The sequence below is a fragment of the Monodon monoceros genome, unplaced genomic scaffold (genome assembly GCF_005190385.1).
Source record: "Monodon monoceros isolate NGI ecotype Baffin Bay Population unplaced genomic scaffold, NGI_Narwhal_1 Super_Scaffold_13, whole genome shotgun sequence".
In the NCBI taxonomy this organism is placed as follows: Eukaryota; Metazoa; Chordata; class Mammalia; order Artiodactyla; family Monodontidae; genus Monodon; species Monodon monoceros.
Window position 1 is genome coordinate 66,703,455 of NW_021703769.1, and position 13,239 is coordinate 66,716,693.

Consider the following 13,239-nt stretch of genomic DNA (forward strand, 5'->3'; position numbering starts at 1 on the left):
AGCCTTCCTGTGTATGTGCAGTTGGGCAGCTGGGGAGGTGATAGATGTGGTTGTTTTATCTCTTTACTCTGGCAGAGCTCAGCCCCTGCCACCAGCTTTGTCCTTGGAATGTCATGGGAAAACAAAGCTCCAGTTTACTCTGCTGGACAAACTCCAGCTGTCCAGCCCAGGGGCCCATCTACCTTCTACCTCGCTAGGATAGGTTGGGGTGTGGCAGGGCCTGTAGGATCCCTCAGTTGCCAGGGTACAGCCATGCCCATCAGATTAGCTCATTGGACAGGACTGGGTAAGTCAGCACTCAACAGCAGCTACCAGCTACCATGTCAGAGATTTTATGTGCATTTTGTCAAATCAACCTCACCGCATCCTGCAAGATAGATCCATTTGACATAACAGAAAACCTGGCTTAGGGAATTTAGCTAACCTGCTTACAAATTATCTGTCTAGGGATGGATGGTGCTGAGATTGGTACCCAGGTCAGCTTTTTTTTTTTTTTTTTTTTGTGGTACGCGGGCCTCTCACTGTTGTGGCCTCTCCCGTTGCGGAGCACAGGCTCCGGACGCGCAGGCTCAGCGGCCATGGCTCACGGGCCCAGCCGCTCCGCGGCATGTGGGATCCTCCCGGACCGGGGCACGAACCCTCGTCCCCTGCATCGGCAGGCGGACTCTCAACCACTGCGCCACCAGGGAAGCCGCCCAAGTCAGCTTTCAAGTCCATGCCACATGATCGGATACAGCCTGTAAGGCAGTGAGATGTCGCTGTTGCCCCGTGGTCTTTGGAATCAAGCAAAGCAGGCTCCGAATCGTGGTTCTCCTCCTTTACCTTGTATGACCCTGACCAAATTGTTAACTTTTCACATTTTCTACTAAGTGGAGATAATCCTTTTCCTGCCTATCTTACCAACTTGTGAGAATCAAAGCTATAAAAACATAAGCAAGTAAAAGGGTTAATTACTATTTGAGGGCAGTTTATTTGAAGCCAGCGACATAGGTTCAGGATGAATGGTGAAGAACAGATAAGAGCAATATGATGCTTTGTTGACATGGGGAAAAGTTTAGAGTATATTTCATGCCGTTTTTTAAAAAGCAGGCTAAAGAATAAAGTGATGAGTCTACATTTTTTAGAGTAAAAAGCATCCATCCGTCAATTCATCCAGCCATCCAGGACACAGACCAAAATGTTACCATAATAAAGGTACTGGGGTGGTGGAATTACAAAGGGTCTTGTTGTTTTCTTTTTCTTGGTGCTTGTGAACAAGTTATTTGTTTCTGCATAAACGGATCAGTTGTCAGATCTTGGATCAAATCCTAGTCAGTTACTTAAGCTCTAAATCTATTCCTCATTGTAGAGCAGACTTCATAGAACTGTTGGATTAAATGAGGTCATGCTTGTAAAGCACTTATACAGTATTTGGCTAATAATAAGCACTTAATATATGCTACTCTTCATCCCTTTGACAACACTGAGTGCCTACTCTGTACTGGGACCTGGAAGTTCAGGGGTGGGCAGATCAGATGTGGCTTCAGCTCTCATAGAGCTTACAGTCTAGATGGGAATATAGACAATACAGATACGCAAAGAAATAAACATGTAATTGTAGATTGGGATATTCACGTATTTTATTTCCTGTGGAAGAAATGAACAGATTGCTCTGAGAGAGAATAACAGGAGGAGAAAGGGTGAATCTGCTTTACTTGGAGGTGATCCTCACCTTCTCTGAGGAGGTAGCATTTAACCTGAGATCTGGAAGAAAAGAAAACATTGCGTGTTGTTTTTAAATGAAGATCTTTTTAGAAATGAAACTTGCTATCAAGCGCAAAAGACCCCCTCTCTTGCCAGCTTCCTCCTTAATAGACACAGGGATCAAATATTCCTGATTGTAAGGGACCTTCATTATTAGGAAAGGAGGCTTTAATCTTTCCTTCTTTGCCAAAGCCCAGACCATGCAGAATGTTGTCTGACTCTGCTCCAGAGAAACACCTTGGTCCACAGACAACTTTTAAAAATGATCAAATGCGTGTGCCTGACATGGCTGACTGCTTCTGCCTGGGTGGGGTCCCTCCTGCGTTCTCCTGCTGCATAGAACCATAGGCATAAAAAGGATCCCGAATTTCACTGAATTTGCACGTTAAAAACAGAGAGAGAGAGAGACTCCCTTGTCTTTAAGTCAGACCATATCGCTTGGGTATCTTTTCATTGTGACCTAGTCTCGGTTCGTTGTGACCCAGTCTCTGGTGTCTTGATGGAGGCTGGGCAGGAATCTCCCCTGTGCCATTGGCCTCATGTTATCAAACTTGATTAAGCAGTGAGAAGTATGGGGTGGACCTTTATCCTCTTCTCCAGCATCTTGCTCTGTCCCTGACCTCTTTTCACCTCCATTTCTTCCCTGGGCTCTTCCTTTCCCTCCTCCAAAGAAGGAGTGTCTTTCTTTCTGGTCCCACTCAACTTAGATGTCATCTCCTCGGAAAGTCTCCCTGGCCCTTCTCGCGTTCCTCACCTCTGCGCTCAATGGCAGCACTTGTCACGTGGCCCCGTGCCATGGCCTGTGTGTGCACCTGTCCCTCTGCTAGACTATAAGCTCAATGATGGCAAGGACAGGGTCTGTCTTATGTGTCATCATATTTTTGGTGCCCACCACACCGATGGACAGAAGATGCCCATTTAGATAACCTAAATATTAGCCTTTGTCATCATCCCCACATCTACACTAGGGCAGCCATTTGGGAGATCTTAGAATTTTTAACTAAGATGAAGTACATTAAACAGCGCCAGGCAGATTTCGGCAATTTGGCTAAATATTCCCATTCCCTTTATTTCTGTTTTCCCCCTTTCCTCCACTGTAATAGCTCCCTCATTTAAAAGAGCTTTTGTAGTTTTTGTCCTTATTATACACAAAAATAATACTACTTGACTATTATTTAAATTTTCAAAAACACAATAAGCATAAAAGATAGAAAAATCAAACAATCTGTAACTCTCCCAGTCTCTAGAAGCACATGTGTAATATGCCCGCAGGTAGTACATACACATTTATGTCTATAATTTATAGAATGGGAACATATCGTACACACTATCATTAATTATATATAACTGTTATTTAATATTCTTCTACATCTTATTTTAATTTTTAAAAGCATTTTGCACGGCAATACATAAAACAGATGGATCATTATTTATTTAACTCTTTTCCCTGTTGGCCGAGAGTTGATTTAAAATTTTTTTTTTCCCTCTAACAATTCTTTGATGAACATCCTGTATCTTGATGGGATAAACCCAGGGGTATAGATAGAGCAGGAGTCCAGGAAAAGCTCCTGGAGGAAGTGTCTGGAGACAGAGAAGGACGCGTAGACAATGATGGGGAACAGGGTGGGAGGCAAGTGTTCCCGGCAGAAGAGACAGCCTGTGCTAAGGCTCGGAGGTGAGAGTGCATGAGGGTTCTAGGAGCTGGGAGGATGTCAGGACAGCTGGTGGGTGTGTTGTGGTGGGAGGAGTTGGGCTGCGGGACCGTGGGCAGCGAAGAGGCTGTTGACCAGGCGACCAGGGCCGAGTCCTAAACAGCCTGTAAGCCATGCTGAGGAGTGTGGCTTCGGGCAGTGGGGCGCCATCGCAGACTAGAGCAGGGAAGTGACATATCCAGGTTGGCGTCTCTGAAAGATCCCTGTGGTTGCTGTGACCGAGCCAACTCCACATTAGACAGCCAGACTTGGAGGTGTTATTAGCACAATGAAGCAGAAATTAGAAAGAAGATTAGAAAAAGAAAAGAAGAGCTCACATGTAACGGCTCACAGATAAGCTTTTCAAACGGTCTTGTCTCTTAAATTCGGGGGCACAAGGAAACAAGTCACAATCCTCACTCCCCTCTCCAACCCGGGAAGAGGTTCCCTGTGATTTTAAATAACCTAGCTGGCTTTGGCCCCCATTCCTGTTCCAGGAGCCCCAGTGATGACAAGGGGGTTGGATTTTCTTCTCGCCACTGAGTGAGGCTGAAGCATCCACCCAAGACAGCCAGAGAAGCAGGTGTGGTCCACGCTGCGTTTGCAATTAGATCCCAGCCGCTGAGCTGCCCATTCTCCAAGGACACAGCGGGCGCAGAGCTGATCAGGGCCGTGCCTCCCAAGGGCTGACGTCTCCATTTAGGGAGCGCTCCTGAAGCTAATGGGCAGTGACAGCTCCATTTGAAAAACACGGAAACACTTAGGGAGGCTGTGATCTGCCAGCCTCGTAAGCTGCTTATTAGCAAGGAAATCACGCTCCCGCTGTATTGTGCCCCCTTGGTTAACCCCTGTTCCTGCATCTCCTCTCTGCTATCTCACTTAAAGATTTCATTGTTCTCCAGGCAGTGGGGGGAGTGATGGGAGAGGAGGCTGCGGAGCTTCCAGAAGCTGTTTCTCTGTCTCCCATCACAGCCCCTGGGGAGGCCCCGGCAGAACAACAGCCTTCTGTTGTGGATAGGAAATGGATGGTTTTTAAAGAAAAATGGCCCCTGAAGACTCTCCGTGTCTCAGTTAGCAGGCATCCTGCACTGGCTGGCTGAGGTCCCAACACCCAGAAACACCCGCCGGGCTGCCTCGTAACACGCCTTCCCACTCCTCCATCCCTGCCACAAATACCTCTTTGTTTTTTCCAGCTCCATCCCTTCTGCTCCACCCTCTTTTCCACAGCCCCATCCACCATCTCTCTCCTCTGGATGATCGCAACCATCTTCTACCCTCCCCGCCGCCTCTGCCATCAGTCTAGCGCTGCTTCCTTTTCAGTCCCCACACCGCAGCAAGGGGACTCCCTCCTTGACCCCTCCACTGGACTCTCCAATTTATCATGAATGAAACCAAGTGCTCCATGTCTTCCAACAAACATGCTTTACCCCTCGTGTCCCCCACTCACCAAGTAACTCAGACCACAAGTCCTCTCATACCCCATGTCCAATCCATCAGCAAATCATGTCAACTCTAAATTCAAAGTAGACCCCCCACAAACAAACGCATCTTCCCATCTCCCCCACTGTCATCTTCCTCCTGGCCACCATCATCTCTTGCCTGGATTATGCAACAGCCTCCTGACTGGTCTCACTTTTTCCACCTTTTCCCCTTGTCCACCCATCGGTCTATTTTGGACACGGCCCCAATGATGCTGCTTAAATATAAGCCAGAATTGTCCCCAGGGCACAAAAGAGGAAACTGAGACTTGAAGGGACTTGGCCGGAGTTGCACAACTAGCGGTCAGTGATGGCAGGATTCGAACCCATGTCTGCAGGTGCGGGGGCTTCCTTCTCTCCCAATAGGAAGGGGCCAGGAGCTGAGGCTCTCTGAGAACTCGGTCTCCTGCACACATATCCAATACCTCTGCTTCCCTTGATCGTAAGCTTGAAAGAGGAGCTTGTACTGCTTGGCTTTTCAGCTTATCTTCCCTCTTCCAAGGACTGAAGTTCGGCGGCAGCCCTGCATTTTCTCATCAGTCTCCTCCCAATTACCAAATGCCATGGCCCGTTTTCAGTAACTTTTCCTGCTTGACCTCTTGGAGGTATTTCAGCTGTATCAGTGCCCTCTCCCTGGATTCCTCTCCATCCTCAGCTTGTCTGCTGCAGCTCTCTCCTGATTCTCTTCTTACCGCTTTAAGTGTTAGGGGCAATATTCCCTTTGGCAAATGACAATCAGATACCTACCTCACAGGGTGGTTACGTGAATTAAAAAGCTAATGTATGCAACACACTTAGCAAATGTCAGTTGTCTAGAAAGTGCTCAGTGGTTTTAATTACTATTGTTATTATCTTTTTTTCTACCCTCCATAGTCTGTCCTTTAAAAAAACATTTTCAAGAGCTCTCTCCTGAGCTCCAGAACCCATACTTCTGACTACCCCAGATCATCTCCGAGAATCTCAGTGGCCCCTCAAAGTCATCATGTCCAAAACGGAAATAGTCATCTTTCTGAATTCTCCCGCATTCTTTGTCTTGGTGATTGATATAAGCATATTCTCTGTCATTCAAACCAGAGACCTCATGATCCCCATCCTTGGCTTCTCCCCCCTGCCCCCCACCCCTACCCCACTCCATGCGGTCAGTCACCAGCTAACGACCATTCTTGCAACATGGCGCCGGGAGATTGGCTCTGACATCAGACAGACGTAGCTCACGCGGCAGCTCTCCTGTTAATTAGCAGCGGGACACTGAACAAATTACATCACCTCCTTGGCCTCAGTCTCCTTATCTGTACAATAGGGATGACAGTAGTACCCACTTCATAGGCTCATTGGGAGGATGAAATAAGATAATACAAGGAAAGAGCATTCCAGGGTGCCCGGAACATAGCAAATGCATAATAAATATTAACTGTCATAATTATTATTATTACTACTGCTGCTACTATGCTATTAGGCTGTGGTTGCCTCCTGTGGTTGCTGAAACACTTAGAGATTTCATGTAAATGGGTTTGCTGGTGAAGAACAAAGAAGGCCAGATTTACTGACTCATCGCTTCTCGTTAGATGAGAACTGGCGTGTGCACATGTGTGCACTCACGCATGAGTGTACACATGTACATACACACACATATGTTATCACTCTGCCTCAGACCAGGACCTTGTCATAGACAGGGACAGCAGGATGAGTGAGAAATGGCGATGGTTTTCCCTCCAGAGCCGGATTGCCTCACCAAAGCACTGGGTTGGGTTTCATCCCACACCCTTTGTTCCCACCTGGAGGGAGAATGGCTGAGTTTACCTCCTGGCACCTTGTAATTAAGGGTCGGTGACTTATCACGCCTGGTGGTCGCCCAGCCATCGCAGGCACCAAATCCAGGTCTTGATCTCTTTCTCCACTGACTGGAGTTTGTAACAAACTCCTGTATCTGTGGAGCTGGAAAACATCTCCAGCGATGACTGAGAGCCAGAGGACAGTGCTTTGAGGGACCTGCTGCTTAGCACTGGGATCTCCAAGGTGATGTATAAATGTGTCATTACTTTGCATCTTGTGCCCAAGAGGTATCTCAGGCACCTTAATCACATCTTCAAAATGAGCTTGGCTGACTCCTTGGGGTGGGGTTGGGAGAACATGCCACATGCCACCAGCCCCACCATCCCATGCCTTTGCCATCCAGCTCCTGACTGCCCAGAAGGATACCAGAGGCAGCTCACGAGCTACAGGAACTGAAGGTTGGGAGCCCAGCGTCATGTGCCAATCAACGGTCGTGAAAATTTTGCATTTTATGTTGCTCTCATTTCTGATCATCAAAACAACCTCTCTGAGGTAGTGAAAGGGAAGGGTTTGGAGAAAACCTCACCCAGTTTTATTTTGTTCTGTTTTGTTTTGGTTGTTTTTTTTTTTTCCCACCCACCACAAATTCTTCTCTTCCCCTCTCATAGTGTGGGCGAAATGCTGAAAACTTCGACCGATTTTTCACCCGCCATCCACCAGTCCTAACACCTCCTGACCAGGAAGTCATCAGGAATATTGACCAATCAGAATTCGAAGGATTTTCCTTTGTTAACTCTGAATTTTTAAAACCTGAAGTCAAGAGCTAAGTAGATGTGTAGATTTCCGTCCTTCATTTCATTCAAGCTCAACGGCTATTGTGGTGACATTTTTTTTTTTTAATTGCAAAGTTGCATCCATGTTTTATTTGCTGATGAAACTAGAGTGACCATGTTTCAGGACCCAAATGTCCTCAGGTAGTTTGGAGCATCTCTGTGAGATGGGATTATGCAGATGGCATGTTGAAAATGTGGCTGCATAATTAGCACATTATCAAAGTCCTTTTAGCACTTATTTTCCCCAGCACGTCAGCGAAGCAGATCCAGTGGGGACAGAACATGCCTGCTTTCTTTCCTTTTTTCCTGCACTGCCATTTTCACACATTTTCCAATCCCTACCATCTCCAATCTAGATTTTTCCTGCCAAACGAGTGGATGATCGGATGCTAGCAGTACTCTTCCACTTCTGGACTTGGAGCTTGGCTTGTATCCATGTAGGTGGTTGCTTTGACTTAGAGGGAGTTTCCTCCATTCTGCCTGGTTTGGAGGCACTGGGAGCTTTGAAAAGAACATGCTAAAAATAAAATTTTATTTGTTATTTTTTAAAACTCAAAGTTCAGAAGATTATCTAAGCCCTTTTAAAATTCTAAGAGTGTGCCTTGAGACAGTTTCAGTCTAAGGGCACCTCAAGGAGTCATAAGGCAACCAGCTTGGGTGCTACCTCAACGCTGTAAGCTCTGATTCCCTGTGTCCCCAATCACCTTCATCCCCAAACTACTTGAAAAGGACATTTGGACCCACTCCCTGAAAAGACATGGTCACTTTAGCAAGGTCCTGAAGGGCCATGGTTTTACATTACATTTCAAAGTTTATTTGCTTTGGGGTTTTATTTCCGTTGTTGTCCAAATGCAAAAAAAAAAAAAAATTACTCTTGTTACACATGCTTTGAAATACGTGTCCAAATGTTATTAACCACAATGACCTGCTTTGATTTACCAAGAAGACGGCTCTGGAGCCTGGCAGACCCGTGCCTGCGTGGATGGGATTTGTCTAGGTTTGTTGTTGGTTTCGGAAAGCTAATTAAGTGCTCTGAGAAAGACCATTTCGTGAAAGCATAGACAGTTGTATTCCTCACTTTGATGTTGTTTTGCAAGATGTTTGTGGAAATGTTCGTACCTGGATGTCTGTTATGTGCCATTTTTCTTCTAGCATCGAGATACAATAAAAACAAAAAAAAAAAAGCAAGAAAGAAGAAATACTATTTCAAGGAAAACGGCTCTCTTTGAAAAACATGGACCCAAACTACAAAATGGGGCCTCCTGAGGCTTCACGACAGAAAAAAACTAAACCCAGAACTTAACCTTGGCCCCAGTGTTTAGCCGGTCAGAGAGGCTGGGACTGTGGACCATTCAGGGACTCCTGGGGGCCTGTGATGGGGTGAGGTGAGCTGGCGAGGGGGGCCTCCAGCAATATCGGAGCTCAAGGCCCACATTCCCACCAGAGGCAAGTTTAGGGTCCAGCTAGGAGCCGGGCTGGGGCTCTTGATTTTCTTGTCAAAATTGCTACTCCTCCCAGCTCACACTCAACCTTTCTAGCAAGTAGGTTTATGAGCCCCCAGAAGCCCAAGGAAACCCCCTGGGTGGAAGAAATCCCATTTCCATCTGAGCAGACGAGGACAGCAGGTGGTCCCCCATCCCTGCCTCCTGTCCCCTGCTGTCCTCAGGCAGCCCTAAAGACAACTCTTGTCACAAGTCCAGTGATTTCTGGAAGTGCCAGGGCTTCTAAGAGACCATCAAGGGAACTTGAAAAACTTGACAAATGTCCTTGAAGTGAGACTTCTCGTCTTTAAAAAAAACATGATTTGATCTCCACTTCGGCAAAGCCCCCTGCGGTTCACTGCTTTCTGCCCGCTCTCGTCTCCCTGCTGTGGGCTTTGGGACCAGCCCTGCTGCCGCCGTGGTGGTAGCAATCTGGACGTCAGGGGAAGCACACATGAAGTCCTGGCTGACAAGCTCAGGTGGCGAGAGAAGGAGGGAAATCGGGGCACAACCTCATTTTATTGTTTGGAAACCAGCATCTGGAGGGAGGAAGTGACTTGCCCAATGTCAGCCAGCTGGGATGCAAACCCGGTTTCCTGATTCTCGGTGCGGGCCTCTTTCTGCTCTGTGACTACCATCTCTGAGCTGTGCCCACCAACAGACAAGTTATTTGAGGTCCTTCACCTGGCTGTTGGGTCACCAGTCCTTTCCTTGGATATGCTCTCAGGAAGATTAAAAATGATGGAGAAACATTGGCCCATCAATAAAAGATTACAGACAACTTTAGAGAACAACGTAGGATGGATGGATGGATCGATAGAACTAGATAGATAGAGATAAATAGAATATACTCTGTGTGTGTGTATATACACACACACACACACACACACACACACACACTGCACTCTACATTTTCCAGATTGCTGCCATTATTTTTCAAAAGTTTAATAGTTTGCAGAACTATTTAAGTTTAATATTGCAGAACTCGAGCCAAAGTCTCTGTTCCCCTAACACACCGAGCTGAGGGTTGGTCAGAGAAGCCTTCTGTGAAAGAGAGGGATCATTAGTCAGAATTCCTGCAGTTGCCTTTTCTATCAACATTTCAAGTGCAGAGGAGACTGAGAAACAGAGCTTTCGACATGTGTAATCCCAGGGGAATACTTTGCAAAGGTATCCAAGAAGTAAGTTTTTGAATTTATTTTTGCGACCGTCCATGTATTCCACCCTCCATTCATTCACCCAACCAGCATTTATTGAGCACCGACTCTGTGCCAGGCTCTATTGTGGGTGCCAGGAGCGTGGTGGGGAACCATGAAGATGCAGTCCAAGAAGGTAGTCATTAAACAAGTAATTAAAAGCATGATGTAATCTAGAGATAACTAGTCTCCGGGTTAATCAGGGAAGGCTTCTTTTAAGAAAGAAGAAGTCATCAAAAGTCTATGGGGCTCTGCTTTCTCTCTGGGGATCACATTTGAGGCTACAGGAGGAGATGCAGCAGTGCTCTCTTGACCCAGATTTGTGGGACAATCGTATAGTGCAGTGGTGGGGAAAGAGAGGCAGGAGGGTAACTGGGGTGAGTTTCCCTCCAGAAGACCAAAGGCACAGTCTCCATACTTGAACAGCTCACAGAATCACCAAGATTGGAGCAGAGACACCTGTATGGAGATGCTTGTATGGAGAGAGGGAACTGGTTTCAGAGCTCGGTTCCGAGTCCTGAATCTCACCTTTGGGGTTCATCACTCAGATTCCTCCAGGCATTACCCTTTCTGGCCCTCAGGGAGACACTGCCCCTGGCTTAACACCACCTGGTTCTTCTAGATGAGACAGGCTGATACTTTCCAAAAGAACTTAAATCAGAGGAGAAGTTTTTAAAAAGAGACTAAAAAGATAATCCAAAGGAACCAAAACACAGTCCAGGTCAGCCATGGCTAGTTGTCTACCAGGATCTTAGAATCCCTCTTTTCATTTCTTGGACTTCTCACTAACCTGCTTCTCTTCTAAGAAAGCACAGGGCCATGGTCACAGTGACCTTCTTGGGGAATTAATAGGAAGCCAGTGGAATCAGTAACCCTCCTTGAAGGAGTGAAACTATTCTCATGTGGCTTCAGATACTATCAACCCAGAAAGGAATTGTCCCAACAGAGAGGCCCATTCTTTCCCAATTGCTAGGGTAAAATTCAGGGATATTTTCTATGAGGATCTGCCCATAATGGCCAGTCCTATTTACACCATGTGAACGATGGAAGCATGAGTCATCACCAGAACAACACATGGGGAAGGGCCTTCAATATTGGGGCTGGTGGGAAGGGAACCTCTTCTGGATGCCCACAGGCAGGGAAGGCCACGGCGGGGGGACCTGAAAGGAGACAGCTGCCTGCTTCTAGCCCCAGATATATCCAGGGCCCACACCCAGCCCTGGAGCTCTCAGATCTCGAAGGAACTTAACACGGTTCTGTCCATATTGGGGCTCACAATGGACAGGGGCCCATGTGAGAGACCCGTAGGATCAATGGGAACAAATTCCATTGTTTTGCTATAGAGTATGATCTCTAGCCCCGGGGGCAACTGTAAGTTGGAGAAAGCAAAGAGGCTCATCTTTCATAAAGTCTTCATTCATTGACTCATTCATTCAACAAATAATTGTGGAAGGCCTGCCATGTGCCAAGTCTTGGCACTGGAAATATACAGACAAGGACCTTGCCCTCCTGGAAAGAGGCAATAAATAATAACAACAGTTCCTGACAGCAGCAAGTGCAATGAAGACAATTAAAAAGATGCTAAAGTATGACTTCTGGGGTCCAGAGAGGGATGCACAGGCAATATTAAAGGAAAAGATGGCGTGGAATTCAAGCTTTTCTCTGAACACAGCAAATAACACATTCAGTGCCTGGGACAACACAAGACAGGCTGACAGCAGGCAGGACCAGACAAAGCAGAATAGGTGGGGCATGGTAAGAGACGGTCCACTGTCCAGAAAACAGCTCCGCCGGTATCTTCAGCCCACTCCCCTCTGGCCACACTTACTGAAGTGCCTTCTTCATGTCCCCCTCACCCCTACACCCCTACACATACACCAGTAATTGGGGCACTTCTTAGGGACACATACACCAGAAGAGTAATTGGGGCACTTCTTAGGGACATTTTACCTGTCTCAGGGGAGCAACCAAAAAGAAGGCATTCTTGCGAGAAGTATTTTGCAAAGGGAAATGAATCCAGTAATGAGAAATCCTTGTCAGTCAGTACCCTTTAGGGGTTAAACCTAAAGCATGGATGGCCATTGACCAAATTCTAGCAAATCAGTCAGTCCTCACCGACCCTCCCCTCTTTACAATCTGACACCACTCTGGCTTCAGCCAGGTAACCTGCCCGGTACCTGTGAAACCCATACGTTATCCTTGGTTGTCCTGCAATAAACCAGCCATCAAGCTTTCCCCCCAGTCAGAGAGGCTGAGATGAAGCAGAATTAGGTGCGATGTGGTTGGGTAAAAATCACTACCCCACTGTGCAAGCTTGGGCAAGTCACTTTACTTTCCTGTGCCTCAGTTTTCTCATATGTCAAAGCACCAGGGGTGAGGACCTCTGCCTGCCCCTAGGTGGGTGGTAAGGATGGGAAGATCATAGGCTGATAGGGACCCTGGAGAGGTGAGAGCATCACCCAGATGTGAGCTCTTGTTATGAACCCACGCTCTGACATTCCCTGGTGAAACTTGCCCCAAACTGCAGTTAGTAAACTGGGATTGATGCCCACCCCCCCCCAAAAAAAAGAGAATGCCAGACTAACTAGGAGAATAGAATGTTTTAAAGCTGCCCTTCCAGACTAGGAGTTTGTTGACTAGATCCATTGCTGTAAACATCCTTGGAAGAAACTCTGGCTGTTGAAGACCCAAATTCTAGTCTGTGGGTGGATTTCTGAGCATCCCTTCAAAGCCTAGATCGCATCAGGGAATGTGGGGTGGATAGTGATCTGTTCCTTTCATTGAGCGGTGATATGATGTCCCCATTTTGCCACTCTGCCTTCTGGGGAGCTGAGTGGTCATGTGGCTCTGCTCCTCTTTAAAGAAAGAAGCCTCCTAGCCACAGGGGGCGCTCTTGGATCATGTCCTCCTGGACTCTCTACTGCTTGACTAATTCTATGACATCATACCTGGTCAGAGGAAGTTTCCAACTCAGTTCATCTCAAAGCCAAGGAAAACAACACACACACACACACACACACACACACACACACACACACACACAC

At 46.9% G+C, this 13,239-nt stretch overlaps 1 protein-coding gene across 5 annotated transcripts in view; it reads left to right on the forward strand.

The window, feature by feature from the left end:
- PRKCB (protein kinase C beta) overlaps positions 1 to 13,239 on the forward strand; it is a 309,888-nt gene that overhangs the window by 295,687 nt on the left and 962 nt on the right. For 3 of the 5 annotated variants that reach the window (XM_029221906.1, XM_029221911.1, XM_029221909.1), the window contains 2 exons: positions 7,089 to 7,237; positions 7,354 to 8,745. The exons of 1 other annotated variant lie outside the window; for it this stretch is intronic. In XM_029221906.1, coding sequence (XP_029077739.1) covers positions 7,089 to 7,237; positions 7,354 to 7,411 — 207 coding nt within the window. In that variant the 3' untranslated portion in view covers positions 7,412 to 8,745. Of the gene's footprint in view, positions 1 to 7,088; positions 7,238 to 7,353; positions 8,746 to 13,239 lie in introns of those variants that run through there. One more of the 5 variants, XM_029221907.1, reaches the window with a different exon arrangement.